This window comes from Hippoglossus stenolepis, chromosome 3 (genome assembly GCF_022539355.2).
Source record: "Hippoglossus stenolepis isolate QCI-W04-F060 chromosome 3, HSTE1.2, whole genome shotgun sequence".
NCBI lineage: Eukaryota > Metazoa > Chordata > Actinopteri > Pleuronectiformes > Pleuronectidae > Hippoglossus > Hippoglossus stenolepis.
In genome coordinates, this window is record NC_061485.1 from 7,980,077 (window position 1) to 8,006,569 (window position 26,493).

At 39.6% G+C, this 26,493-nt stretch overlaps 5 protein-coding genes across 10 annotated transcripts in view; 2 read left to right on the plus strand and 3 right to left on the minus strand.

Moving 5' to 3' along the window:
- LOC118104830 (tubby-related protein 1) overlaps positions 1–5,566 on the minus strand; it is a 32,927-nt gene extending 27,361 nt beyond the window's left edge. For 3 of the 4 annotated variants that reach the window (XM_035152052.2, XM_047339346.1, XM_035152051.2), the window contains exon 1: positions 5,467–5,566. The gene's annotated coding sequence lies outside the window, so the exon portion shown is untranslated. The remainder of the gene's footprint in view (positions 1–5,466) is intronic. The other variant, XM_047339345.1, reaches the window with a different exon arrangement.
- LOC118104831 (adenosine receptor A1) lies at positions 1,360–3,677 on the minus strand. The gene is made up of 2 exons (XM_035152056.2): positions 3,158–3,677; positions 1,360–2,536 (listed from the first exon to the last, which is right to left on the minus strand). Exons 1-2 carry the CDS (start codon positions 3,526–3,528, stop codon positions 1,879–1,881), a joined length of 1,029 nt encoding a protein of 342 aa, XP_035007947.1. The 5' UTR covers positions 3,529–3,677; the 3' UTR covers positions 1,360–1,878.
- On the plus strand, positions 3,816–13,685 carry LOC118104832 (adenosine receptor A1). Of its 2 annotated transcripts, XM_047339349.1 has the most exons (4): positions 3,816–5,369; positions 5,490–9,269; positions 10,214–13,008; positions 13,129–13,685. In XM_047339349.1, the coding sequence occupies exons 2-3, from the start codon at positions 8,914–8,916 to the stop codon at positions 10,848–10,850; spliced, it is 993 nt and encodes a 330-aa protein (XP_047195305.1). In that variant the 5' UTR covers positions 3,816–5,369; positions 5,490–8,913; the 3' UTR covers positions 10,851–13,008; positions 13,129–13,685. The 2 variants fall into 2 exon arrangements, with proteins under 2 accessions (XP_047195305.1, XP_047195304.1); XM_047339348.1 differs by lacking the exons at positions 3,816–5,369; positions 5,490–9,269 and having other exon boundaries at positions 9,295–13,008; positions 13,110–13,685.
- A 1,438-nt stretch (positions 13,686–15,123) lies between these two features.
- Positions 15,124–17,803, plus strand: rplp2 (ribosomal protein, large P2). Of its 2 annotated transcripts, XM_035153075.2 has the most exons (6): positions 15,173–15,276; positions 16,556–16,607; positions 16,708–16,831; positions 16,939–16,987; positions 17,078–17,194; positions 17,675–17,803. In XM_035153075.2, exons 3-6 carry the CDS (start codon positions 16,709–16,711, stop codon positions 17,749–17,751), a joined length of 366 nt encoding a protein of 121 aa, XP_035008966.1. In that variant the 5' UTR covers positions 15,173–15,276; positions 16,556–16,607; position 16,708; the 3' UTR covers positions 17,752–17,803. The 2 variants fall into 2 exon arrangements, with proteins under 2 accessions (XP_035008965.1, XP_035008966.1); XM_035153074.2 differs by lacking the exon at positions 16,556–16,607 and having other exon boundaries at positions 15,124–15,276.
- A 3,130-nt stretch (positions 17,804–20,933) lies between these two features.
- Positions 20,934–25,808, minus strand: LOC118103018. Its single transcript, XM_035149673.1, has 6 exons — positions 25,530–25,808; positions 23,654–24,267; positions 23,417–23,527; positions 23,059–23,120; positions 21,880–22,140; positions 20,934–21,557 (listed from the first exon to the last, which is right to left on the minus strand). Exons 1-6 carry the CDS (start codon positions 25,541–25,543, stop codon positions 21,519–21,521), a joined length of 1,101 nt encoding a protein of 366 aa, XP_035005564.1. The 5' UTR covers positions 25,544–25,808; the 3' UTR covers positions 20,934–21,518.
- Between the last annotated feature and the right edge of the window lie 685 nt (positions 25,809–26,493).

The following is a 26,493-nucleotide window of genomic DNA, read 5'->3' on the forward strand; positions in this document are numbered from 1 at the left end:
CCATTTCATTTCTTTCTTACACTCTGGTCAAACACCAATTGTTGCAGTCATAAGGAGGAAGTTAACGAATATGTTGGTCTAACATTGAGGTCAATTCTACCACTTCTCTTTATTTACCTCTTCTCTTCCTTCCGTTTTAAAAGTAGCTCTCAGCGGCTTTAGGAATTGCTCTTGAGAGAAAAACCTATTTTGCAACTTTTAGCGCACATCTGAAGAATTTCGAACAGTAATATAGGGTGTTGTGTTAAATGCAGCCCTAAAATATGAAGCACACAACACAACCTAATTAGTTTTGACCAGGTTTTGATAGGGGTCTTTATTATAATTATAATTAAGGACAAAGAAAAGGCGGTATAAAAATTAGTTGTGTTGTTAAGAGGGATTTTTATCGAACGATGCACTGCTGAAAAAAAGCCATAAGTCTGTATGGTCCAGCGATGTGTCGTTAAATTCCAAAAATATGGATACCACAGATACTATTTCTCATTTCTAGCATTAATTTGATCGACAGCAGTTTCAGTTTGTCTCTTCTACTTCACATCTTTCGCCACTGCGGTTGCGGTGTTGTGTGTGAGCAAACCTCTCTTTGCAGCTGAGGCAACAAAACCTATGAGAAAAAAAACCTTAATAATAACCACAAGTAAGAGAAGAGGTGGTACAGAGAAGAAGAGAAGAGGAAGAGGAAAGAAACGCCTCAGACAGACGCTTAGCTTTGCGTCCCACACACACGCTTGAGTTGGGGATCAAACCCGGGTCTCACAGGTGACCGGTAGAAATTATACCACTCATTACGACGCTTTCTAACCTTTTGGCAAATTATTTAGTGGCAATTAAAATGATTTAAGATTTAGGCAATTGATGATGCACATACATTATAAATCATGGTTCACTGCTCTCCTCTAAATTAAGCTGCATTAAGCCACTAATTATCAGTATCAGCATTTTCTGGCCCTGAATCACAAGAGGATTCTGCAGCATCACACATTTCCTGTATGTTCTTGTAAAAGTCAGCAACTTAAACACTTCATGCAGCATTTTTTTTCATAAAGTGCCCTTTTGAAAATGTATTGCCATTTTGTAACTGCTGTAAAATTGCATCAGTAGAGAATTAGAGCCTGACCGATATATGGAATTTTGATGGCCGGTGCTGATAAGATATTAGGGAGCAATTATATCTGATACAGATATATTGGCTGATATATGTATTTTAAAAAATTGGGAGACTTGATATTTTACAGTTCAACCATAAACTTAAACCATAATTAACAATAAATAAAAATAAAACATGTATAGAACCTGAATTAATACAAAGTAAATCAAAAATCTGAATAAAATGTAAAGATAAATGGACATCTTTTCTGCATTCTGTAAAATAAGTTTATTTTGATATATATATATATTTTTGGTATAATTAATGCTCATGTATCATTTCCATACAGTTAGAGACAGTGAAGGTAATTTCCAAGAGTGAATATGAAGAACTGTAACTTGGAGGAAAACAGAAACAGAAAAACAAAAGTGATATGAAACTTGGTGTGAAAAACGAGAGCTTAAAAACAAGAGTTTTTAAAAGAAGCGGAAGTTCATATTCTTTCTCCTGTGCGGCAGGTTTTACAATACACAAACACCCACAGACACACACACTCTAACATAGATACACACACATTCCTGAACATCAGCAATAACAAATCTCAGTGCACACGCCTAAATATATTCATACTAATATATTGTTCAACAAAAAAACATAGCTTCCTGATTTTGATAAACTTCCATATAAAAAACTCAATACTGTCAATGACTTTCTTCACCTTTCACAAGTCAACAGTCCCTCAAACTTCGCCCTTAAGAACAGAGACTCACAAACAGTGAACTCTGCCTTTATTCGTCGTTGGTCACACTGTTGATGTTACTGCTGTGATTGTTGTTCTCAGCAGAACCTGACTGCGATCCTTTATTCTCATTCCCACATGCGATGAACCGTCTCCAGATCTGCAGGTACGCTCTCCTTATCTTTTGTATTTTGAAGGCATACACCACCGGGTTCACAGCCGAGTTTGCATGAGAGAGCAGGATGCCAACGTGAAAAGCAGTTACAGGTACCTTGCTAGAACCACTGAAGTAACTGATGCAGTTCATGATGTGGAGTGGGAGCCAGGACAGAGCAAACAGAGCCAGGACCAGAGACAGAGACCCGGCCAGCTGCTTCTCTTTCATTAGGTAGTTCAGAGATTGTTTCTTAACACTGTTGCCTGGTTTCTCTCTGAGGCTTCCTCGGATGATGTAAAACACCAGGCCGTACAAAATGGTCATAATCAACAGCGGGATCAAAGTGCAGAGAAAGAAGTCGAAGTAAACCAAGTATGCCATGGGGATAACGGACATAAACTTGCACTCGATTGGAGTGGAGTTGGTGGAATAAGGCCGGGTTTCATCGTCGTACCATCCGAGCATGGGAACAAAGCTTAGGGGTATTGCAACAAACCAACATGCTGCAACCACAAGCCACGAATGTTTCCGCCTTATTGTTCTTTTGTACCTAAGAAGAAAAAGACTAATGATGAATGCAGTTAACTGTGCATTCAAAACATGCACAGGGCAATCAGAAATTACATGGAAACATCATAAAGCCGTGTTATTGTAGTGAGGTACAGGAAATAGAAACATTTTGAGAGTAAAGTTGAAATGTCAAGACAAAAAAAGTTTGTGTTTCTGTACAGAAGCAGTTTTCAGCACAATACTTTAAAAGAGAGAAACAATTTCTTTGTTACTAAAAACTAGTTCTAGGGTACAAGTTCAACAGTTCACCTAAACAAGGCATTTTGTAGAGGCAGTCTTATGCATTAGTACATTAGAGGTTTTATACATTCAAATTTAAGGTTTAATCTCAAAATACTGACTTTATTTCGATATGCAAAATTTTTTAAACATATTTCTTCTCTGAATAGGTTTGACTTTATTTTCAATAAGCAAAATAAAAATATATATCACTCCTTTGATGTATTTCAACTTTACTATCGACATTTCAAATTATTTTTCTGAAAAAGTTTGAAATAAATCTTCGTCTTCCCATTGTTTCTTATACTTGGTCCTAAAACCTAATATTCTATAAGAGTTGGAGTTTAGATGAAAGTGGATATGAATGTAAAACTCAGCCTACCTGAGGGGGATATACACGCGGAGGTAACGGTCCAAAGCAATAGCCGCAAGACACAAAACTGAGACCGACATCAACAGGATGACCACGCAGCAGAGGAATTGACAAGCGAGAAATGAAGTCTCCACTCGTCCGTCCACCAGCACAGCCAGCGGTATGGCCACACAGCCCACCATGAAGTCGGCGGCTGCCAGAGAGACGATGAGGCAGAAGGTGGGCAGCTGAAGGCTCTTACTGGTCCACAGAGCCAAAATGACCAACATGTTTCCCAGGCAGCAGCTGACAGCGATGAGCACCTCCAACAACGTGTAGATCACTTTATCCAGGCTCATCGTGCTCTCTCTGTGGCTCAAGTTCAGGTTGTGGAGAAGCATCTCTGAATGCGAGTCTGACCATGCTGTGCAACTTATGACTCATCTCGATTCTTGTTAACTTTTGAGGAAGTCACATGTAGAGGAAACCAACCTACCAATCTATCTATCTGCTGCATTGAAAGTGGTGCAGACAATCAACCCTAATCATCACGCGACAGATTTGTTTGTAGATGTAGTTGGGTTTTTTCTTTCGGATGGATTTGGGTCTAAATAAGGAGCAGCGACAGCATTGCACAATATACCGATAAAGATCATTTCAGGAAACCAGCGAATTCTGAGCAGCAGAATTATTTTGCCCTGACTCATATTCTAGTAGTGTGAGTAGAGTGGTATTATACTGTGTATGTCCTTGTACAGGCTCAAAAGTCACCAATTTCACTTCCTTGAACGAAACCCCAGTATTTGTAAGCCACGAAAAAAAAGAGACAAGCAGAGGGACATAAATGGATCACATTACTAATAGAAAAGACAATCAAATGTGAAAGTATTAATAACCAGAGTACCACAAAGAACTATATGGCTGAAAATGTGTCATCGAGCAATTTGATACATGACATTGCTCGATAAAAAAGGGATGACATAATAAACTGTTATCAATGTAAAAAAAAAAAAATTGTAATGTAACTATTTACATCTAAAAATGGCATCATGCTGTTGTTAAGTGGGGAAATGTATGGTGCTTTAAAAATTTTGAAAAGAATTTGCCATCGTGTTCGTGACAATTGAGAACAGCAGACGGCTGTGGTTCCTGTTTGGTGGTTCGATCCCCAGTTCCTCCAGATGATGTCCTTGGGCAAGATACTGAACCCTGTGTTGTTGTTTGTGAATCATGTGAAACCACATTTAAATTCACTCGATCCACATTTTTATTTGGATTTATTTTATCCTGATCAGCGCCAAAATGTAATGGTGCAATCCTTCCTCAGCCATATCACATCCTTATAGCAAGTTTCATTCCAACCTGTGGTTTTTGTGGAATGCAGCTAACTTTCAAACAAACAAACATGGATGAAAACATATCCTCCAGTGGAAATTAAAAACAGCAGAATGACAACAACACGGCCAGAGTCATAAAGAACCATCCTGCTGTAGTCCTGCTGCCAATGGCCTGACCCCCACAGAGCCCTGATGTTTGGGACAATCCACCAACATGTCCCAAGTTCTCCAAGATGCTGGGGAACAGTATAAATATACCTCAACAAACTGAGCTCACATGCACACGACATAAGATACTTGGTGCCGATTTACAGGCAAAGGGTGATCACACCAAATATTGATTTATGTCAATTCCACTTTGAATGGAGTTTGCTGATGAATAAAAAAACAACAAATGACATTGTTGTTAAAGTAGGGCTGAGCAATAGGGCCAAAAGTTATATCCAGATGAAAACTTGATTAATAATATCAGTCCATAGAGAAATAAATGTCACATTAAAGACAGATATTTGCTCCTGAGTGAAGGTTGTGGGTTTAAATGATGAAACACTTGTTGAACAGCAAAAATATTTTATACACGGAAGGTGGATCAATACTTCCTCACTGTGCTGAACGATGTATAAGCAACATATCAATATATTTTGTCTGATAGTAATATATAAATATTGGTGTATTATCTGCAGATTGTCACATGTGGACAACAATAATATTACAGTCAATCAGGAGGCTTGTGAAGTGCATTTTGTCTCATAAAGAGGAAACACAACTGTGTATTTTACATAAAAAAATGATGTTTTTCTGCATGTGTGTGTGTTTGCATGATATTAGCAGTTAGCTTCCTAGCTGGAGTGAGCAGAACAAGCTTTGCCTCTGTTCGGACCACACGAGTTGTTGCCAGCGAACAAGTGAGCTAACGCCATAGACAAAAACACACCAAATCCAGCTAAATGTTAAGCTAACATTAATTAGCCGTGATAACACGTGAGCTACACAAACACTCACCTTGTGTGTGTTGATGTCCACAGGTGACGAGCAGCAGGTTGACACGTGGTTCAAACTTGTGAGTCCTCCAAGAACCCCCATGGTTCCTCTCATCGAGTTCACTTCTCACCATCCGCATGAACAAGTCCCGCACAACTACAGCAGGGGGCGCTATCTGCGTGACTGGTGCAGGTGAGCAGAGGGGAGCGGCCATGGACAATAACAACAATAATAATAATAATAATAATAATAACTTTATTTGTATAGCACTTATCTAAACAAGGTTAAAAGTGCTGTACAGGATATTCAATTCAAGTTAAATGCCAAATTATAACATATTACGGTCGAGACCTTGACATTTAAAGAGAAGCCCAACAGTTCCCACAATGAGCAGCACTTTGGTGACTGTGGAGATAAAACACTCATTAACTGACCGGATGGGGTGAGCAGAGAAAATGGGGAAAAGAGGAGAGAGAAAAGAGAGAGAGAGAGAGAGAGGGAGGAGAGGGAGACCAGGAACAGTTGTGTGACCATCATATATAAGTTCTGTCAGACTGGTTGTTACAATGACAATAATAAGGGAGACATGGAGATTCACAGTTAAAGCGACACTACTTTTAAACCTTAACTTCCGATTCATTTGTTAGTAAATAATAAATTAGTGCTCGTGCCCGTTAGGTGATTTCTGGATGTGCAGCTTTTTAGCAACATTTTTCAACAGGCAAACTCCCAAATCTATCTTTCTCTCTTTTTCCAAATTCCAAATAAAATCTTCATGTAGTAGTTCCCGTTTGCCATGGCCTGTATGGGACTAAATGAAAGATCACACCTTGTTTCAATCGTGCAGGAGCATGAAAAACCAACAGACAACATAAAAAAGCTCTCTGGCTGGTGCCACACAGACTTTATCTCATGGGCACCGTTTGCCGCTGCGGAGGCAATGGATCTGTACATTTACAGTAAAATTCAAAAGCACTTCCTGTTTATTTTTTGATTGCAAATGGATTTGGACACTTTTGGGAAGAAGATAAGCGGATATTAGAGAAACAAACAGACCATAGCAGTAGAATCAGGGTGAAATTATGTTTTAATTAAGCTGCGGTGGTTTGTGAGGACGTTGAAAATCATTTCCGCTAATGTGATCCGGTAATAGAAGCTTCGCCGTCGTGTAATCTCTGCGGCATATGCAGGAGCGGATCCCTGCAAGACTGTAATCAAATTCACTGCCATTCAATTGTCAGTTGGATGCTGACAAATGACAAACGTATTTTTGCACCATCAGTATCTCGGTTGTATTAAATCAACTGGGAAAATAAAACCACAATAACAACAATGTTTTTTTTTCACCACTGGATCAAGAGGGGAAGGGTTAAAGAAGGATAAAGAAATAGATAAAGTGCAACAGTATAACTTCATGACCCCTGATTTAATATGTTTCATACATAGGCTACTGCAGTATTATATTTGTTGAGACGTTTGATATTTACAGACACAATAATACATGTATTCTACCACTTGAGCTGATGAAATCATGCGGGATGACAGAGGCCCAATTTGACTGATTCAGCGTCTGCTCACGAACACTTGATGAATACACCACAGCCTGATAATATATATTGACAGTGTCTCAAAGCAACATCCTGACTCATTGCTTTCTTTAAAAAAATAAATTAAAAAAAGACTCAAGTGATCAGACTGAATATATTTACAGGCAGATCCTGAATATGCCTCCTCAAGTAAGTGCAGACCATTTCAGTGATTGCTTGCTCAGTGTTGCTCGCTGCCAAAGTTTTTTCATTCTCAGATGGACAATTACATTAAGTTTTTGTAAGTAAGTGAACCTTTGGAAGCCGTCTGCAGCTAAAACAGCAGAGAGAGAGGCTGGATTTAAAATGTGTAGAGAACAATGAGAAGAATAAATGTGCCTTTCAAATTAAATGCAAGCCGGTGAGATAGATAATAAACATTCATTGATTATATTTCTTTAAAAAAAAAGATGTGAAAATGTGTAAATTAAAACAGAAATGATAAAAAACGATTATGTTTTCGCACCATATGGACAGATTCATAATTAAAAGCTTGGATTTAAAATGCTGCGGTGTAATTTGTTGCTACTGATGGTAATGGTTGGAAAAAATGATGAATTACACCGAGGCTATACCGGCGAGTCTGTCGTTACACAACTCCAATCAGCCCTTGGTCTTTCAGGTATTGATGTAGCATTATTGAAGTAGTTTGGTTGATCCATGTAAAAAAGGAGAGACACTGGAGTCACATAAAAGATGATGAATTCCAACAATAATCGACCTGCGCATGACACAGGCTCGAGGGCAAAGAGATGGAACCGAAATTCATTGTAGCAGTAAAATCGATATATATAGTAATGTGGTGTATTATACAGGTTGGGCACATTAAAGTAAGCACTTGCAGAACCTCTAAAACTGACAGCATGTCATGTCTTCTTTGTTTAATCTGCACAAAAACAAGACAAAGAATGTTAATCCTTTAAATTTGCCTGATTTTTTTCGTCATGGTGACAGTCAATGCGTTATTCCCTGGGAAATCAGTTAAAATGTAAAAAAAAACTAAACAAACAAACAACGTTATAGAAAGTGATAAAAAAAAATTGTGTTCTCTCTTGGCCCAAGTTCTTAGTTGACAAACAAGCCAACCAAAAAACAAACGGGGCAAATAATAATCTCCTTGGTGGTTGTATACATGACAAGCTGTGGTTTTATTTTATATGTGAGTGCACAGGAAACAAACGTTTTATCAGCATCCCTTTATCTTTGGTGATAGATTTGTGAGAAGATACACGTGCATGTGCAGTTTTCTGTATATTGTGTGGTTGAGTGGTTGATTAAGCTTGTCAGTGCTGTGTGATGGACTAACACTATTTCTCAAACACAACTGAAGCCTTGCACTTTCATCGACTCAACAACACGCTGATGCTGAAATATTTGCAATAGGATCCAATCAGCTCTGTATTCCCATGTTCTGTTGAACACGTGTTATATTTAACATCCGTATAGCAAACACCAGCATGCTATCAGTCATTAACTAAATAAAAACCACAATTAACACTTAAAGACTTAACAGCGATGCAAATATTCTGAATAGGAATAGAAGTGCTGCTGCAGGGTGCTGCAGAAAGCAGAGTCCCTCCCCTCGATTTTATGACTTGCTCATTACAGAGTAGAGAGGGAGTGAAAAACAGAGAGAATGTCATGCTCTGGTATCTAGTCTTGTGCGGAGCCTGAGCATATGGAGGATTCGTTCAGCATCCTGAAGTGGCACTCGTTGTGTACACGTGTGTAAAGAATACACTTCTTTCAGCTGAATCTACACACAATGGAGGATGTTTCTGATCTGAGGCAAAACCCAAAGTGGAGTCAAGAAGTTTCAACAACCAATTTCAATTTTTTTCACAATCTGACCAAAGGTAAGTGAGACCTGCGAACAGTGAGAATGTCGCTCCCTCCTGGCATCAAGGCTCGGGAGCATGTGGACATGATGTACATCTCCATAGAGTCGGCTATTGCCCTGGCCTCTGTGCTGGGGAACGTGCTGGTGGTGCTGGTGGTGTGTGTGAACCGGGATCTCCGCGACACCACGTTCTCCTTCATCGTGTCTCTGGCGGTGGCTGACATCGCCGTGGGAGCTCTGGTCATCCCGCTGGCCATCATCATCAGCCTGGGATTAAACACTGAGTTTTACACATGCCTCTTCCTCTCCTGCCTGCTGCTCATCATCACCCAGAGCTCCATCCTCTCGCTGCTGGCCATCGCCATCGACAGATATCTCAGAGTCAAGATTCCCATCAGGTGAGGAATTGTCTTAAAAAGAATAAGTTGGACTTTGAATAATGTCATTTAGCTTTACGCAGGTTTTTAACATGAACCAAAGAAAAGAGAGGATTTGTTTGTTCTGTGTTGTTTGATGGATGATGTATTGACATCGAAGTATCGGGAACAATAAAATATTCATAACTGATAGCTGTAACATAACCTCTTGCCGGTGATGATTGCTTCCAGTCAATTTGAGGCTCCTTTAATGCTCCACGCTCTGCATTGTGTTATTGACATATATCCATTTGCCTCGTTTTACAATAAATCAATTGGTAATGCGACACAAAATCTTGAAAATTTCGTAGTATTCCCTCAGAATAAAGACATTGTAGTCGCTTAGATTAATGACAAAACCCCTGAATTTTATGATGAAGCTGCTTTCTAAAGTTGCCCCAATAAAATTATAGAACAACAGATAGTAGTAGTAGTAGTGGTAGTAGTAGTAGTAGTAGTAGTAGTAGTAGTAGTAGTAGTAATAGTACAGAAATTCTCACCTCACTCCTTCATTGGCCGTAGTATCATAAGTGTTAATGCACATTTTATCCTCCAGCGAGTAAATCAACAGGAGGCGGTTCTAGCGTTGATGCCTGACATGGCACAATATATTATTGCCTGGTTTAAAGTAAATCGATGGGCTGCCCATCAAAAGCTTTTAAGCAAATGAAATTGTTCCTTTCTGCCTCGATTCCTGACATAGGCACAGATTGTGCAGGGATCTGGCAGCTGCCCATGCAACTTTGTGTTTATCCGTTGGAACCTGACGTCTACAGCTTGCACGCAAGAAAAAAACGCTTCTGAAGAAAAATCAAGGGACTGGCATTTGTTCAAGGAAAACAATTACAGTTGTATGTATATGTGCATTAAGGTAATTAAAAGGTATTTCTTTCTTTCCCATTCGACATGTGGTCTGTTTTCTCCAGGTACAACACCATCGTGACCCAGGGGAGAGCCTATGTGGCAGTCTGTCTGTGTTGGATCCTCTCCGTCCTCACTGGATTGGTTCCAATGATTGGCTGGAATATGCGTGAAGCTCAAGGGAACCTCAGCGACTCCAGCCAAATTGTGTGCAAGTTCACCACGGTCATGAGGATGGACTACATGGTGTACTTCAATTTCTTTGGCTGGGTGGTGGTACCGCTGACCATAATGATCGCTCTGTATGCCGAGATCTTCCGGGTGATCCGGCAGCAGCTTAACCGACGTGCAGAGGCCACGTGCGATGGAGAGCGGTACTATCGGAAGGAGCTGAGGCTGGCCAAATCACTGGCCTTGGTGGTCTTCCTCTTTGCCGTGTGTTGGCTGCCGATACACATTATGAACTGCATCAACTTCTTCTGCCCAAAGTGTTACATACCCAAGTTTGCCATGTACGTGGGGATTTTCATGTCCCACGTGAACTCAGCCCTCAACCCAATGGTGTATGCGTTCAGGATAAAGCGGTTCCGAATTACACTGGTGCGGATCACTAGCCGCTGCATGTTATGTAAACCTGCAGAGCCCACCCTGTGCCCCAACAGCACACCAGCCCCGACGAAGAAAGTGGATGTAAACCTGTAACGAGGACTGGAGGTTTTCTGAGTTCATCACTCACAGTGAGGCGGTGCAGTGATCTTGGGATTATGTGATATTTGGGATATCAACCCATTAGCAGAGACACCAAAGCACTCAGCTGAGTCATGAAACAAATTAATTTCTGACTCATTCCCATTTGTCTGAGAAAATGATTGTGCCATCAAGGAAAACAAAAAATCCCCCCATCGTTCTGCATTAATTAGTTTTCTCTCAAAGTCTTCTTAATCGATTCATATTGAATTATAATATGTATGTAAACATAAGTAATACGACAAGCATTTCATGTTCAAAAAGCTTGTCAGTAAGTTCTACTGAATAAACTACTTAATTTATATGCAAATCTTACATTTATTATTTCACATTTACAACACTTTCAATACATTTTGAACAAGTCTGCAGCCAAGGCAACAACTCTGTCCTTGAGTTAAATGCTAACATGCTCACAATGACAATGCTAAGTAGGTGTCAAACTTACTAAGTTTCTTGCTATGTTAGCATGCTAACATTTGATAATTAGCACCAATCAACTTTAGTTTTGCTGGTTTGTAAAAGCAAATCTTTGCAATCATTTCACGGCAACTTAAAAAACAGTTGTTAAGATATTTCAGTCGGGCTCAAAGTGTTGGAGTGGCTGAGCAACAGGGTTCTGTCATGAATAAAAATAAGATGAGATTTAGCGTATTGAGTTAGTTTGCAGAAGCAAAAGCATCATCAGAATAAACATGCATTGCTGCTCCATTTACGAGGCTAATCTTCATTATTTCACATTCACAAAAGTTTGAATACATTTTAAAAGATGGAGTCTAAACATTAAAACATTGCAAATATATGGAGGGATCCTAAGAAACTTTTTACGGCAACTCCATCACACAATTGTTGAGAAATTTTGGTCAGAACCGACAGTGGTGAATTGACTGACCGACAGGGTGCTAGCATGGCTAAAAATGATATTAGATTTTTTGCGCACCGAATTAGTTTGCAAAAGTAAACCATAAGCATCAGAGTCAGAATGGGAAGATGCATTGGTTACAAAGATCAATAGAGAGAAGGTGAAAGGCTTTTCTTGGAGAGCATATTCACAGTGAAGTTACTGAACCCAATGAAACAAGACACTGGTAACATCAAAGCAGTTCAGCCGTCAGTCCTAATCACAGGATGCAGGCACCTCTTCAGCTAATTCAGATTGTTTCTGCCATATTTCAATAGCTGTGGCAGAGTGATGAAAAAAGGGCTCTGAGGCATTTGGTGTAAATTACCCACAGAGCATTAGGGCTGACGTGATTTATTCATCCTCTAAACTCCAAAGCTTCTGCTAAAGCTGTGCAAGTTCTGCTTTGTCATCGGTTTGACTTCTGCCTGGTTTCACTCACACTACTTCCAATCACATACATAAAGGCACTCAGTGGAGCGCAAACCTCTGCAAAGGCCCAACAGTCCCCTTATATTCAATCAAGCTGCACCAAATTGCACACACTCCTTTATATTAGTCCCACGATTGATGCATTTTGCATTATAAAAATGGTGAAAATAAAAACAACAAGAAGAAAAGACACCTTATCTCGTATTGTTAAAGAAAGTAATTAAAAACTCTGGATTATTTTAAATGATTGTTCTTTCTTGGCTCATGCACCTTACACCAAGTTTTGTGGAAATCCATTCAGCCATTTTTTGCATAACCCCGCTGACAAACAAAGAAATGGACTTGAGTGAAAACATAATCTCCTCGGTGGAGGTGAAAGGGGTCAAATCTGGTTTAGGAGATTGATGTTTAAATGTCTTTCGATGTGTTTAAAACCACCAGGTTTGTGTATTTCCTGACAGCTCCACAATATTTGTTAAATTCTGTGCACCCCCCTTTCTCTCTGTCTGTCCCTGCCACACAAATACATCAATGCGTATTTTACCATCTGTCACCTTCATCCTGGCTGAGGGATTTGAAACTGCTGAGTGTGGTCTAATCCTCAGCCCTCGTCTTAGTGAGGTAGGTGCCACCAAACTGATCTGGCATTTACTACCTCTACCTGTGGCTGGTGGCCTACCGAATTCTGAAGAGGCACAAGCATGATGTAGGTGTGGAGACCAAAGCCAGGAGTCTCTATTTTTGTCTTGTTCCTATCGTCATCCTAAACTAATCTGCTCTGAGGTAAGACCTTTCATTTTCATCCCCAGACAACTCCAACCAATTTGTGACATTTTAGAAAAGACACAAAAGCAATTATGCTTTGATGATTTGAATATTCTCAGAGGAAACTTTAATTTGCAGCACCAAACCACAATAACATGGCCGATTCAGATGAAGCAGAGGCTGGCCAAGACCTGGAGGCTCCAGAGGAAGAGATGGACGACGAGGAGCGACTCCTGCTACACTTCAACGCGTACACCGAATCTCGGCGTGCGAAACCTTGGGAGCAGTGGACCTTCAGAGAGAAAGCAAACTATTACATTGACCGCACCTTCCTTGGGATATTAGTCATTTTCATGCTTATGCTGGTGGCAGAGCTTGGCTTTAAAATGTGGTACGTGACGGACGTGGCGAAGATTGTAGAGTTTGTGACGGATTCATTGGTCTTTGTGTTCGACTGGCTCTTCACGCAGGAGAGACAGGAGGAGCGGGCTGAACTGTAGTGAGAAAATACATTTGTCTGTGGGATGATCCCAGTTGTGTTTTCTGTGATGTTTTCAGGGGATGTGGTTTTTTAAAGGCCCAGATAATAATCAATGTATAACCACATCTCAACTAAAGAGAGAGTGATGCAAAAATCGTTTATCAACTTTACTTTTGTCACTGACTGAATTGAAATAAATAATGTATGCAATTAACTGAGTTATTTTTCTGTCCATCTGTACACTTAACCAAAGATTTGTGGCATCTCCACTTCCACTTGTGCTTCTTTGTGCTTCTTTGTGCATGTTATGGTACTTTTAGAAATGTTTCATACATTTTTCTCTATTAAATACAATTTAATTTCAAATTAGTATCAGAGCAGGTCGAGAATGTCAGTTAGTTACAGCATGTGATGCAAAAGGTTTTCCATGTGAATGGACAATAGAGTGTTAACTTAAAGGGGAAATACAATGTTTTACCAAACTCAATCAACTTTAATCATTAACCACACACTTTTAATGTATTTTGATTATTTTTATTACGTGCTTCACTTCAACTTTATTTTTGAGCGACGTGGTTCTTACTAGATATCATTTACTTAAGCACATGAAAGCACAACAGCCCATCAGTCACACTGGATTATTTTACTGGTCTCTGAGTTACTGATAAACTTAATCATATATTGATCAAACTTGTCCAATGTCTTTTTTTGCCATTTGAGACATTTTTATGAAAATAGTTAAAACAGATTATTTTCTGTCCATATGATAATTGATTTATCCCGATCTTCATCATGATATTTCATGCAAATATTAATTGTGACAAATTAAAGTTGAAATATTCATATTCATATTGCTCGAAAACTCCCAAAACAACAGGGAAAAAAGCAACTTCCCATTAGCTTAATGATGATTTGAAAATGACCTCAGTAATGCGATTAAGCCTGAAACATTAGGCCTCAAATAATTTATTCATTATTTCCACTTGAATTGATGGAATTAAGATGTGTGAGATGTCCTCAATGTCTGGTGCAAGTGAGGCCTTCTTTAGTTGTTTGTGAACAAATGAAAATCCTCTAAATTGAGACTCTGTTGTTGTTTTATTTATTTATCTGTTATAAATCCAAAAACGATTGGTAAATTTCCTCAAATTTATATCCTGAGTTATAGGGGATTGAGAATATTTGAACATTCGTGTTTAGTATTTCAAAAAATAATCAGTTGGACAATAAATCCACCAAATCCTACCGAACTTTACTGAGGTCAACACATGAATAATATGTGGCACTACAATGTTTGCTAATAACAATAACAATAAGCTTTATTTGTGGAGTACTTTTTCAATTAAGTTACAAAGTGCTTCACGAAATGATAAAACAATAAATGAAGTGAAATGTAGGTTTTGCATATTAATAGATGATAAAGAAGAAGAAAAACAACATGTAGTTGATGTTTTTTTTAATGTATTTCTTTTCTTATATTTGGGGTCACTTAGTGTTGACACTCTACACAGTCATCATCAGTAACATATGGTGTTTCTTTGACTTAAGTGCTCAACTAGAATAAATAAAATTATATAAATGTCCCAGATAATATATATATAACTTTCTTGGATGTTGATGTTTTTATGGCACAACAAAATAAAAGCCTGGTTGCTGAAGTGATGACGTAGGCGCCTGTCACCCCCCCGAACGGACCAATGAAATCGCAGCTCTCCGTTCTTCTTTCTACACTTTCCTGGCACCGCCCCCTTCCTTCTCCCACAGTTCCTGGCGTGACCCACGTTTCGTGTCTGTTTAGACTTAAAGTAAGTGAACGAGAAAAAAAACCCACGCGTGTCTCCATTATTCTGTTATTCACGTTGTTTACGATGCGACACGAGCTGCTGTGCGGGTTTTTTTACTGGGAGTGACGCAGCCGGAGCCGAGGAGCCTTAATGGCGGACACACGGGCAGACTGACAGCGGCCGCCATGCTGCCTCTGTCGGCCCCGATGTGTCACCGCTAACCGGGTGTGTCTCTGCTGGAGGAGCCGCCGCTTCATCGTCCGCACACCGTTAAATACAAACACGTACCCTCATATCATCGTCTTCAGGTCCGCGTGGGACCGAAGTTTAACATCGTCTCGTCCACAGACAACCACAGCTAACGCTAGCGAAGGCTAACTGTCTCCTCCCAAGCTAACGCTAGCTAAGGCTAAATGTGTCCTCCCTGCAAGATCAACACAGTAGTTTGATAGTACTCATCATAGTAATACTTGTGTATAACAGTGTGTACTCGGTGTGTGTGTGTACATCACATTGTTATTATGTGATGGTTGAAGGTAAACAACAAACCTGCTAAAATGGACAAGCAGTTGTCAACCCCCCCTAGTGGTGATTGTGGACATTTGCGAATGACAGGATGTTTTATATGGAGTCCTTCAGATACTATAAATAGATATGTTAAAAACTCCTATGCTCTTGTCGATACCACATTTAGAGCTGAAATTATTTCATTAAATAAAATATTGTTTTGCAGAAACCTAATCTCCGTTCACATTTCTATTTTTTAACAGTTGTTTTCTGTTGTTGCACAAAACAAATGGTGTGAATTTGTTTTTTTACGTGAATAGTTATTAGCTGAGTAAATTAAAAGAATCGCCCTCCCCAGCAACTAAAATGCATATCGCTGCTGCTAAACATAAGTTATTGTTGAATTATATTGTCAGAAAATGTTGAAAAACGCTTGAATATACTTTCATGTGGTACATGTTAAAGGAAAGCATCTTTTTTTTAAAATTAATATCTGACAAAATCATTTAAATAAATTAATCTTCTTCTCACTGATTATTAATATCATCTTTTTGCTTCATTAAAGTGTCCAGAAACATTTTCATGATGCTTGTTGACTTTATCCAAGACTCAAAAACCCAAAGATATTCAGGTTAGAAATAGATTAGCAGCTAATCCTTGTTATTTAAGTGATTTGAAAAGTGGGGAGTGGCAACGTGACAATTTAGCCCTTGAAAATCATTAATTGATTATCAATACGGCTGCTGATTAATATCAGATGCTCAACTAATAATTATGGACATATTTATTTTAGACGCTGGTAAACTCAGCCTGAACTTAAAGACTGAAAAACAAGGCTCCTGAAGGTTAAAACACAAAAGTTGAGACGTGTGGCATCATTCTGTCTTTTCATTTTTGCAGTCACACATTATTCACCTGTCCCCTGTTTCTCTTCTGTCGATGCAGAATGCGTTACGTGGCCGCTTACCTCCTGGCTGTGCTCGGTGGAAACACCAGCCCCTCCGCAAAGGACATCAAGGCCATCTTGGGCAGCGTGGGAATCGAAGCCGATGATCAACGCTTGAACAAGGTACATCAGTCAAAATTATATTTAAGCAGTTTTTTAAAAATCCGGACTGATTCTTGTACAGTGAAGATGTTCTGTATCTGAAGTTATACTTGTATTTTTGTCGGCAGGTCATTACTGAGCTCAATGGAAAAGATCTCAATGAAGTCATGAACTCAGGTAAAAGACCCTGAATTAAAACGGCTAAAGATTTCAAGTTTTTGTAAATTGAAGATGACTAAAAAATGTATTTCTCTCCTTTTTCCACAGGCCTCTCAAAGTTAGCCTCTGTACCAGCAGGTGGTGCTACGGCGGCTCCGGCTGCTGCTGCCACTGCCGCTGCCGCTGCCACCGGGGCCCCCGGAGCTGGGGCTGCGCCTGCTGTTGGTAAGAATATATATATACTGTATATTACATTCTCAGCTTAAATTCATGTTTTTCAGCTCCTGTAGGATTATTTGACATAGTTAATTTCAGTATTACACATTATGATGATGCGCTCTCAAATTATTTAATTTAGTCAGCTGCCCTGAGCCAAATGTCCTTTTTAGTTTAGTTTTAGTTGACTAAAGGTTTGGGCTTTTTATTTTTTATCTTCAAAGAAAGATATAATTATTAAGTCTAGTTTTAGGCAATGAAAACTTAAAATTTAAGAAAAAGATATTCAAAACAAATTATATTCAATATATATATATATGTTGTTGGGGTTAAATGACATTAATGCTGTCTTGTCTTAAGCTATGAAAAAAAGATTTTTTGAGAATGAGTTTTTGATAACAAGATAAAACTGAATATCGTCGCTCCTGAAAAGTGCTGCTGCTGTTTTCTGGAGTATTGACTCTTTTCTTTTTCTGCCTTGTTTTCCAGTGGAAGAGAAAAAGGAAGAGAAGAAAGAGGAATCTGAAGAGTCAGATGAAGACATGGGCTTTGGACTCTTTGATTAAACTGCCTTCTCCGCGTTTAAAAAGCAATAAAAATGTAAAAGGTTTACACAAATCACGTTGTGTTTTTGTCCTTTTTATTGGTTTTAAGTAGATCTTACAAATTATGACTGTGCATAAGTGAAATACACTCGGTGAAATTACCAGTAAGTGTTCTAGAAATAAACCTGTCTGGCCCTCAGTGCCGAGATGTTGAAAGCTCGTTGCTAGAAATAGTCCAGACAGGACAACCCGTCACGATTGGGCAATCCAGACCCAGCATGTGGTCAGTCTGTCCTGCTGCTGCTCAGATTCCTGAGTCACATGATGCCACGGGCTTAAAGGGGCAAAGCAATGATCCAAACACAAAGGAAGACTCATCGCCAAACCTGAAAACAGATTTGGAACCTGCCGTCACTTCACACTTGACTGAGTGTCAGCTGTTACTTCATGTAGTGAACAACCTCAGTAAAGGTTTGGTAGTTGTGGTAACGGTCTGTATTTTTATGTGACCTGAAAACACGTTAAACCCGGCCTATATTTGAATGGTTTTTAGATTTCTCTACTTGAATCTTTTACAGTTGTGTCGGTAAATGCTAACATCTCGCTGTCAGTTCACAGAATCAGATGTTCCCAGCCTTTCGAAGAAAAATGTCTATTGACAAAGAGGTCACAGTTTTTTAGACGAGGGTTTATGAAAGTTTGACCCAGATAAACCTGTTTATCTGGTCCACATTTTTACCAAGTGTTAATGTTTGCCATGTGCAATCCTGGTGTTTACAGAGACTTTAGGGTGAAACAGAACTTTTTATGTGAAGGATCCAGATCTACTCAAATATTACTTTTACTGTCATCATTAAACTACTACTCATTAAACTGGTGCTGCATTATTCTTGCTACTATCATTACTAACATCATTACATCTATAACCACCACTATTATCGTTCTCATTATACCTGACGGTGCTTTAATACGATGGTTATGCAACACTTCCTGTTCTTTCCCTCTTCTCTCCCCTTTCTTTTTCTCACTGAGACCTGTTGAGTTCCTCTTGCCAGTATTGCCCGGCTTCGACGTCACTGTGTAAAGTGCTCTGACATAATGTATGTTGTGATGCGGTGCTAAACAAACGCCTTGAATAGATTGACTCCTGTGCTTTTCTGCAGTGAGTCAGGACTGTGTGTCAGTCTGAAGCTGACTCAGTGTTTGTACATTGAGACGTGACTCATCAATCAAATCACAATTCATCTTTTGTAATTTCATTTGAATTCAGCTCTGATTTCCCAGCAGCTCGTTTAATCACCGAACCCTTCGTTGGTAATCCTCAAAACAAACCCGACCTGATTTGTTTCCTGCCACCCAGCACTGTGGGTTGGGACCAATGAGCAAGTGCTTTAGACGTCACCCCCACTCAGAGGAAAATTAATTAAGAGAATATTTTACCTCCACCAAGCTGTCAGTGTGTTGGGATGGTTTGTAAGAAAGATGACACAAGATCTACTGGACTTTTCCATTGATGCCTCTGAGAATAATTCCCCATATTTTAGGGGACAGATATTTATGAATGTGTGCGATTTGTCGCAGATTTAAATAGAATCCGTTTCTAGTGAATTTAAAAGTGGTTTCATAAGGGGTCTGTTGGGCCTTGGCTGAGGTTTGTGCTCTACTGTGTCATTCTCGTTTTCTTTTCTGGAATGATTTGGTTTCTCGGTTCAACTTGTTCTGTTTTAAGATTCTGTTTTATGTAAAGACCCTTGAGCTGCGTTCTATGCTGTGAAAAGGACCATTTACATTCAGTGTATTATTATTATTGTTATTATTTACACCAGTCAGATTAACTGGCCTGCTGTGATCATTAACTGGTTTCCTCTGCCTGCCTCTTCTCACTGGTTCAATGAGTGTATGTGTTGTGTTGCATTGCACCGCGCTGCACAAAGATCCTGTGTGAACACATTAGATCTGATAAGACCTTCAGGCGGTCCTGTGTCTAGTCTGAAAGGTCCCCTGCCCGCAGAGAAACCTGTTCCACAGGTGAGACACACTGTCACATTCCATCCCATAGTTATCTGTCAGCCTTGACACCAGGAGTCTATTATATAAGTTGTTCACAACGCCCGCAATATTCTAAATGCATGTGAATGATGCCATTTTTACTTCATGTCCTCTATTTATTTCAAAACACTGATCAACACACAATCTGCATGTGGTTGCATGGCTTAATGATTTCAGTGGAAGTTCTTGCATGGATGTACTTTCTCGTGCTGCAGGCTGTTGTCTGTGCTTGTCAGGATGAACGCTCCAAGACGACAGGGGTGTGGCAGAACCATAGTTGTGTTAACTGCTCTAATATCTCCACGCCCGGTTTCCTACCTATTTCTAAAATAGCAGCGTTTCCTAACCTTTAAGGTGCTTACGTCTTAAAACTATGCTCGGGTGGTTTGTGAGCCCTGGTACTAGTTACAGAATTCTACCAGAAAACATGACGCAAACTAGAATTACCACCCTGCGGTTGGGTGCCTCCACCAACCAGTGCAGTGACAGTCCACATTATTTTTTTGAGACTCATGTGATGCCACCATGACCCCTGAACACAGAAATCTACTCAGATCATCCGTGAGTCTAAGTGAACATTTGAAAGGATTCTCTGAAAGCATTCCTGAGATGTTGAGTTCAAATGACCAAAAGCTTGTTGCACATAACTTCACTGTGACTTTGACCACTAAATTCAAATCAGTTCATAATTGAGTCCAACTGAATGTTTGAACCAAATTTGATGAAATTCCCTCAAGGGGTTCTTCAGATATTGCGTTCAAAATACACATGGACGTAAAACATATGCAGCAATTAACCAAGAAAAGAGAAAAATTGAGGGAAAAGTTTTTGGTTTTATGAGCTTTGAAATGTATCTTGCAAACCATGGTGGGGGGTCCTGACCTCAGATAAGGACACATTTTACTTTCGAGCTCCAGAAAGCTTTGGATTCTGAACAAGTCCAAACCCCAGATTCGCCTTCAGCTGTCTGACACCACTCATTCCATTAGATAACATCTTCTCTTCGATTTCTGGAGAATAAAGATTGCGCTTTTATCTGATGAGGTGAGGATGAGATATTGCATCACTGAGGCCTGTGTTAAGAAGTTCACCACGGGTATGGAGAGGAAAAGTTCAATTACCAAAGAATAAAGTGTGACAAGGAGGACAAAAAGTAAATTTACACTAAAAGCTATTGTTTAATATGAATGCCAGCACTCATATCAACAAACATTAACAGTTATTTCACATTGTAGTTGAGCTTAATTAAATACACTTTACCTAAATCCTAGAAATGTAAAAACATATTGCACAGACGGGTCCAGCTTATGTACATGAACAGTTCTCAAATTGCTCATTTGGATGATCACGAAATCAATGTGCAGAAACTTATTGTTATTGAATGTTTGATTTGAGCATCACATCTTTAGTGTCATTACAGAAGAACCGTGTTCCTCCGTGATGGGGAAATACTGCAGCGTGTTCTGGGACAGAGCCGACAGGTGGAAGCTTTGAGTCAACACTTCTTCATCTTGGAAAAACACAAGCTGAAATGTTCCAAAGCCGCTCAACTGCTTGTTGCGTAAGGGTTGTCACGTACAAAAACAGTTTCAGTTTGAAAACGGAAAGTATTTGCGCTTGTGCGTGGATTCAAAAGTTTTGCCAAGAGGCTCTTCTTTTTTTAAAAAGTTTGTAAAGGGAAGTGATGCTTGCAACACGTCCTCGAGCCACGAGCTGAAGTGTGGTTATGTTCTTGAGTTTCAGTCGTCAGTGTCGGACCATGGATGATCTGTACACGCCTGCAAAAAGAGAACAAGAGTTTTAATACCTCCTCTGCGACTGGTCACATGGGTTAGAGGGGAATTCTGGTATTTTTCACCCTTGGCCTGATGCCTATAAATGTGTGTGAATGAATCCGTCCAGTAGATTGTGGCTACTATTTATTCAACTGTGACTCCACGAAATGTGTTGTGATTAAGAACCATTCATTTACACATAGGGCTCAGATTGACAAATACTGGATGTCCTCTTTGAAAAAATATCAAAACATCATTACAGTTATCTACTTTCTAATGTTTAGCTTCGTCCTCTCCTCCATTTCCTTACATCTCAGACTCTCACCTGATTGTATTCGAATCTGTCCTGTAGATAGCGGTTCCCCAGTCTTGTAATGTAACTTGTGTCCTGTCTGGAGAGCCCGGCCACCATGGCCGTGAAGTCGAGCGTGAAGGCCAGGTTGATCAGCTCGGGCGCTGTCGGCAGCAGGGTGGGAGGACTGTGGGTGGGCGTTGTCTCCTTCTTCAGATAAGCGTCGGCCAGTATCTGGAAGGAAGAATAGGACATCCCCTGGAAGAAGTTGTTCAGGGTGGGGTTATCCCTCATCTGGAGGAGGTGAGGGGAACACAGCCGTCAGTAAATCCAGCATATTGCCACTGCTCATAAACATTTATGGTGAGAGTAAAAACATTATTGTGCCTGTAAAGTTTTGTAATTTTTCCAGTAGTAAACAGGTTAAATGAAGATGATGACTCATCACATGACACCAAGAACATTCCAGCTCAATGCTTCAATGATGTTTGTCAGCACTTTGCAGCAGCATTTCACAATCATACATTTAAATACGCCAATAACATGCTTTTTCTTTCACTATTGATCAATCTGCAGATCTTTTTTTCATAATTAATATATCTATGGTGAAAAATCTATTAAATCCCAAGAGGATGTCATCAAATTGATTGTTTTGTCCTCTGCCAAGGAGGTTTTTATCTGCATTTGTTAGTAGGATTACGCAAAAACTGACAGATGACCATGAAATTTAGTGGAAGGATAAAGTGTGGGGTCAAGAAAGAATAAATACAACTTTGTTGTGGATCGGGACCAGGTTGCAGATTTGTGATTTTTTTGTAACTTGGTGCAGACACGTATATTCAGTTTTGATAAAATATTAAATTTTCAAAAGTTGTTGGTTCTGTGTTGACAAATTGTTGCAGCCTCACAGTTGTTTTAACAGGGATGAATGCAGAGCAGCAGTCACATGACATGCTGTGTTTGGTTTTGCACAGCAGCACTTTCAGTTTTCCTCTCTTAACCTTTTCACATGCTCTTTTTAAAACTTTCACTTCTGTTATTACTACAGCAAACTGTTTTCCTGGAGCTTTGCAAGATGCTTAGAAAACTGTTAAAAATACATGAGACCTAACTTTGATCTGATTAATTTATTAAAAGCATTATTTTACAAACAACCAGACAATAAGAACTTATAAACCTGCAGTTAACTCAACAACAGAAGCGTGTACCAACCTTGTTGTCTATGGCGTCACCCTCCTCCTTTGTCAAAGCAATGATCCTGTTGATCACTTCCTCTGAGACAAAACAGAGGGAGGAGAAAGTGTAATTAACGTTTAGAACAACTCATGATACCAGAATCTATTGTTATAATAAAGTTTTAGCTATGTAATTAAATTAATGAGTGGATATTCATCTAATTTTGAGGGAGAATAATGTGCAACCTGCAAAAATGCAAATCAGAGTGAAGACAGGAGGATAAGAAATTCCACAAAACTGTCACAAACTAAATCAAGCAGAGGAACTAGTTGATTGTGACATTTTCCACACTTTACTGGTGGTTTCATGAGAGTAAAGAGAAACAGTTTCTCACCATTTGACAGAGCCCGATCTTCCTCTTTGTCTTTCACCTCCAGGACAATCTTTTCCAGTTCCTCCGACACCTTCTCGTAGTACGATTCCGTCGGCTCCACGCTCGTCACAGCTGCAAAGCAACACTCAGTTATTCATCCCAGATTTCTTCTAATCCCCAAAACACTGATGAGTAAAATTAGTCTTTTCTTCTATCAAACACAAACAGTTCATTTATCCATTGAATCCTGAAGTTTACCTTCAAAGTCACTGATGTCAGCAGCGATGAGATCTTTCCCAGGCCTGTTTGGTTTTATCAGAGACATGCGCCTCCTCGAGAACCTTCTTCTTAAGGACTTTGTCCTTGAGGACTTCTTCAGTGAAGCAGCTGGAGCTGTGGGCAGGCAGGTGATCGCAGCCTCGGAGGCCGGCTCCAGCATGGAGTCCCTGGACGGCTCTGTAGCGCTCTCCTGCTCCTCATCTTTATCCTCGCTGTTCTTCCCAGAAAAAAAGCCCACTATGTTTTTCCAAAACGAGGATTTCTTGTTCTTCTTTGACCTTTTCTTCCGTTTCTCTGGTTCTTTGGGAAACGTGTCAGGCAGAGCGGTGAAGGGTCCGACTGGAGAAAAGGTCCCAATTTTGCTAAATCCGTCGGCCGAGTGAAGGGACGGGTCGCTGGAGTGCCGTCTCTCTTTTTTTGTCACCCACTTTTCTTTCCTCTGATTCCTCTTACTCGACAGCGACCCATCGTTGACGCTGAGGCTGCGCTTGACGAAAACCTCCAGCAGACGGATCGTGTCCTTGTGAGGCACAAAGATCAGCTGGCCGTTATTGAGCCCTTGTTTGTATGTATGTGTTTCCATGGTGGGGAGACTGTGGAAGAAGGAAACAACATCACACACAATAGTTTCTTAGTTATCATTCATTAAGTTCCTGCTGTGTTTGGTCCAGTTGACCACAACAACTACATTGTTTTGCATTGAACTTCTGGCACTTTCAGTCATAATTCTGTAGGAGGTCTTCAGCTCTGTAACAGTCGATTTATCGCTCAGTCAAACAACAGAAAATGTCTGAGTTATTCTATAAAACACAACTTTCAACTATGCTTATGCTTCCGTCCTCCGTTATAAAGATTTACTGCTTTTCACTCATCGCCGTTTGTTTAATTAAACAAAGAAACATTTCCACGGCGGGAGGGTGGGACATTGGTCAAGAAAGGTTTACACTTTCTGTAACATTGCGTTTTTAAAAATGTACACTGCTGCCCGAGGGAATAATTCATGGATCTTGATTAAGCAATCTCTCATATTTAATTGATATTTATGAGTGTGTGCAATTTGGACTGTTGGGCCTTGGCAGAGACTGCTCGCTTTTATTGTCTTAAAATAAACTGAACTGAACTTTGGGTGTTAGAGGGTTGGTTGCCATAAATAAGAATTAAGGTTTTTGAAAAGAGCAATGGGCATTTTTCACTATTCTTGTACAACTTGTACATTCAATTGTACAAGATTAGTTATTAAAGAAGATTCTTGTCAGTTTATTCAGTTCGGAAAAAAACATTAGACGCAGCCCTAAGCTTAATCAGGTATTAATTATTTCCCATAACCTATTATTTACTTTTAATCAAATCAATAACATCATTTAACTTAACTTAAACTATTATATACATGTAAACAGTGAATAACATTCATCACAAAATGTCCGAAACCTATGTTGACCTATTCAAATGACTTGTTTGCCTTCAACAGTCACACACGATATTGAAATGACTCAGTAAACCACCAAAACATGTAACATTTCACAAGCAGGAAACCAACAAATCATTTTTTTTAACAAGTAATCAGTTTTCAAATCATTAAAACAGTTGATTCTCTGTCCATTTATGGATAAACATCTCATGTTTGAGTTACATAATAGAGGTAAATAAATAAATATTGAGTCAACTTGACTTATTTACCTTTATTCTATTCTAATACTAAGACTATGAAGCTGTCCCTGCAGAAAAGTAGAGACGTTTTCTAACGCTGTAAAAAGTCAAAAGGGAAAAAGAGGAACAGTAAAAACAAGAGGGCGTCATGGCGACGGCTGTTGTTCGGTCCACTTAAAGCTGCAGAATGAGGATAAAGTGAACTCACCTGGTCTCAGTCATGGTCAGAGATGTGGTAGAGATCCGTGTCAGTAGTCACAGAGGTGAAGCACACTGTGTGGGACTGTCAGCAGCTCGAGGTTCATATGAAAGGTGTCGTCTCTGTTCTGGAGTGAAGCTCCACTGTGAACAAACCTGCTCACCATGTAAGGACACGCAGCCTGATCCGTACCTGCAGGCAGAGAAAGGGGGAGGAGGGTGCGGGGAAGCATTACACCTGTCTTCCTGCTTTCTGTGGGACTCTGACGTGACTTGTTTGTGGTTTCACTCTTACTGCTCTGAATGTAGAGGAAGTAAAAAAGGGTTTCCTATCAGAGTGGAAACATGTGACCAACGCCTTTTTTAGTATTTTAGGTTGTGGGAAAAAAATGTAGACAGAGGTTATCATCAAAACACTTACTCTTTTTTAATTTATATATAGTATTTATTGCAATAATTTAAGAAACACGAAAAAGGTTAAAAAATGATCCAGGAATGTTTTAAACAAGAATTATTAAAAAGTTTGAATTTATTTCTCTTTTATCTCCTTAAATTATCTTGAGAACCTTTTGTGGGACCCAGGTTGTACGTGCAGTACACAGGTGTGTAATAATACAGGGACGTGAGGTAATGCAGTAGCCTACATACTGCAGGGACTAATGATACACATGTCCAATTCCAACAGTTTAAAAGTTCTTCAGGCGTCAGGTGACGTCTTCATATTTGTTTTTTCACAACCAGCACGTCCACAACCCAGACACGTTCAGTTTACTGTGGATTTCCCCTCATTTGGAGCTCATAACTCCGCTCTGCTATCAGTAGTTTCATGTTTTCTATAAAGCAAAGGTTAAAAGCCCTTATTAATAAACCATATCAGTTCATCAGTGTCTTCACCTTTAAAGTTGTTAATCATTTACCACACACACACACACACACACACACACATACCTGTCTGAGCTCCACCTTGCAGAGTT

Bases quoted from the DNA above. Each gene is read 5' to 3' on its own strand.
- LOC118104831 (XM_035152056.2), bottom strand. From the start codon at position 3,528: ATGCTTCTCCACAACCTGAACTTGAGCCACAGAGAGAGCACGATGAGC. The intron at 2,537-3,157 runs GTAGGCTGAGTT...TTTTCTTCTTAG, and splicing joins CGCGTGTATATCCCCCTCAG to GTACAAAAGAACAATAAGGC.
- LOC118104832 (XM_047339349.1), top strand. From the start codon at position 8,914: ATGTCGCTCCCTCCTGGCATCAAGGCTCGGGAGCATGTGGACATGATG. The intron at 9,270-10,213 runs GTGAGGAATTGT...TGTTTTCTCCAG, and splicing joins AGAGTCAAGATTCCCATCAG to GTACAACACCATCGTGACCC.
- rplp2 (XM_035153074.2), top strand. From the start codon at position 16,709: ATGCGTTACGTGGCCGCTTACCTCCTGGCTGTGCTCGGTGGAAACACC. The intron at 16,832-16,938 runs GTACATCAGTCA...TTTTGTCGGCAG, and splicing joins ATGATCAACGCTTGAACAAG to GTCATTACTGAGCTCAATGG. The intron at 17,195-17,674 runs GTAAGAATATAT...CTTGTTTTCCAG, and splicing joins TGGGGCTGCGCCTGCTGTTG to TGGAAGAGAAAAAGGAAGAG.
- LOC118103018 (XM_035149673.1), bottom strand. The intron at 22,141-23,058 runs GTTGGTACACGC...CACCTCCTCCAG, and splicing joins GTGACGCCATAGACAACAAG to ATGAGGGATAACCCCACCCT. The intron at 21,558-21,879 runs GTGAGAGTCTGA...CTCTTTTTGCAG, and splicing joins ACAGATTCGAATACAATCAG to GCGTGTACAGATCATCCATG.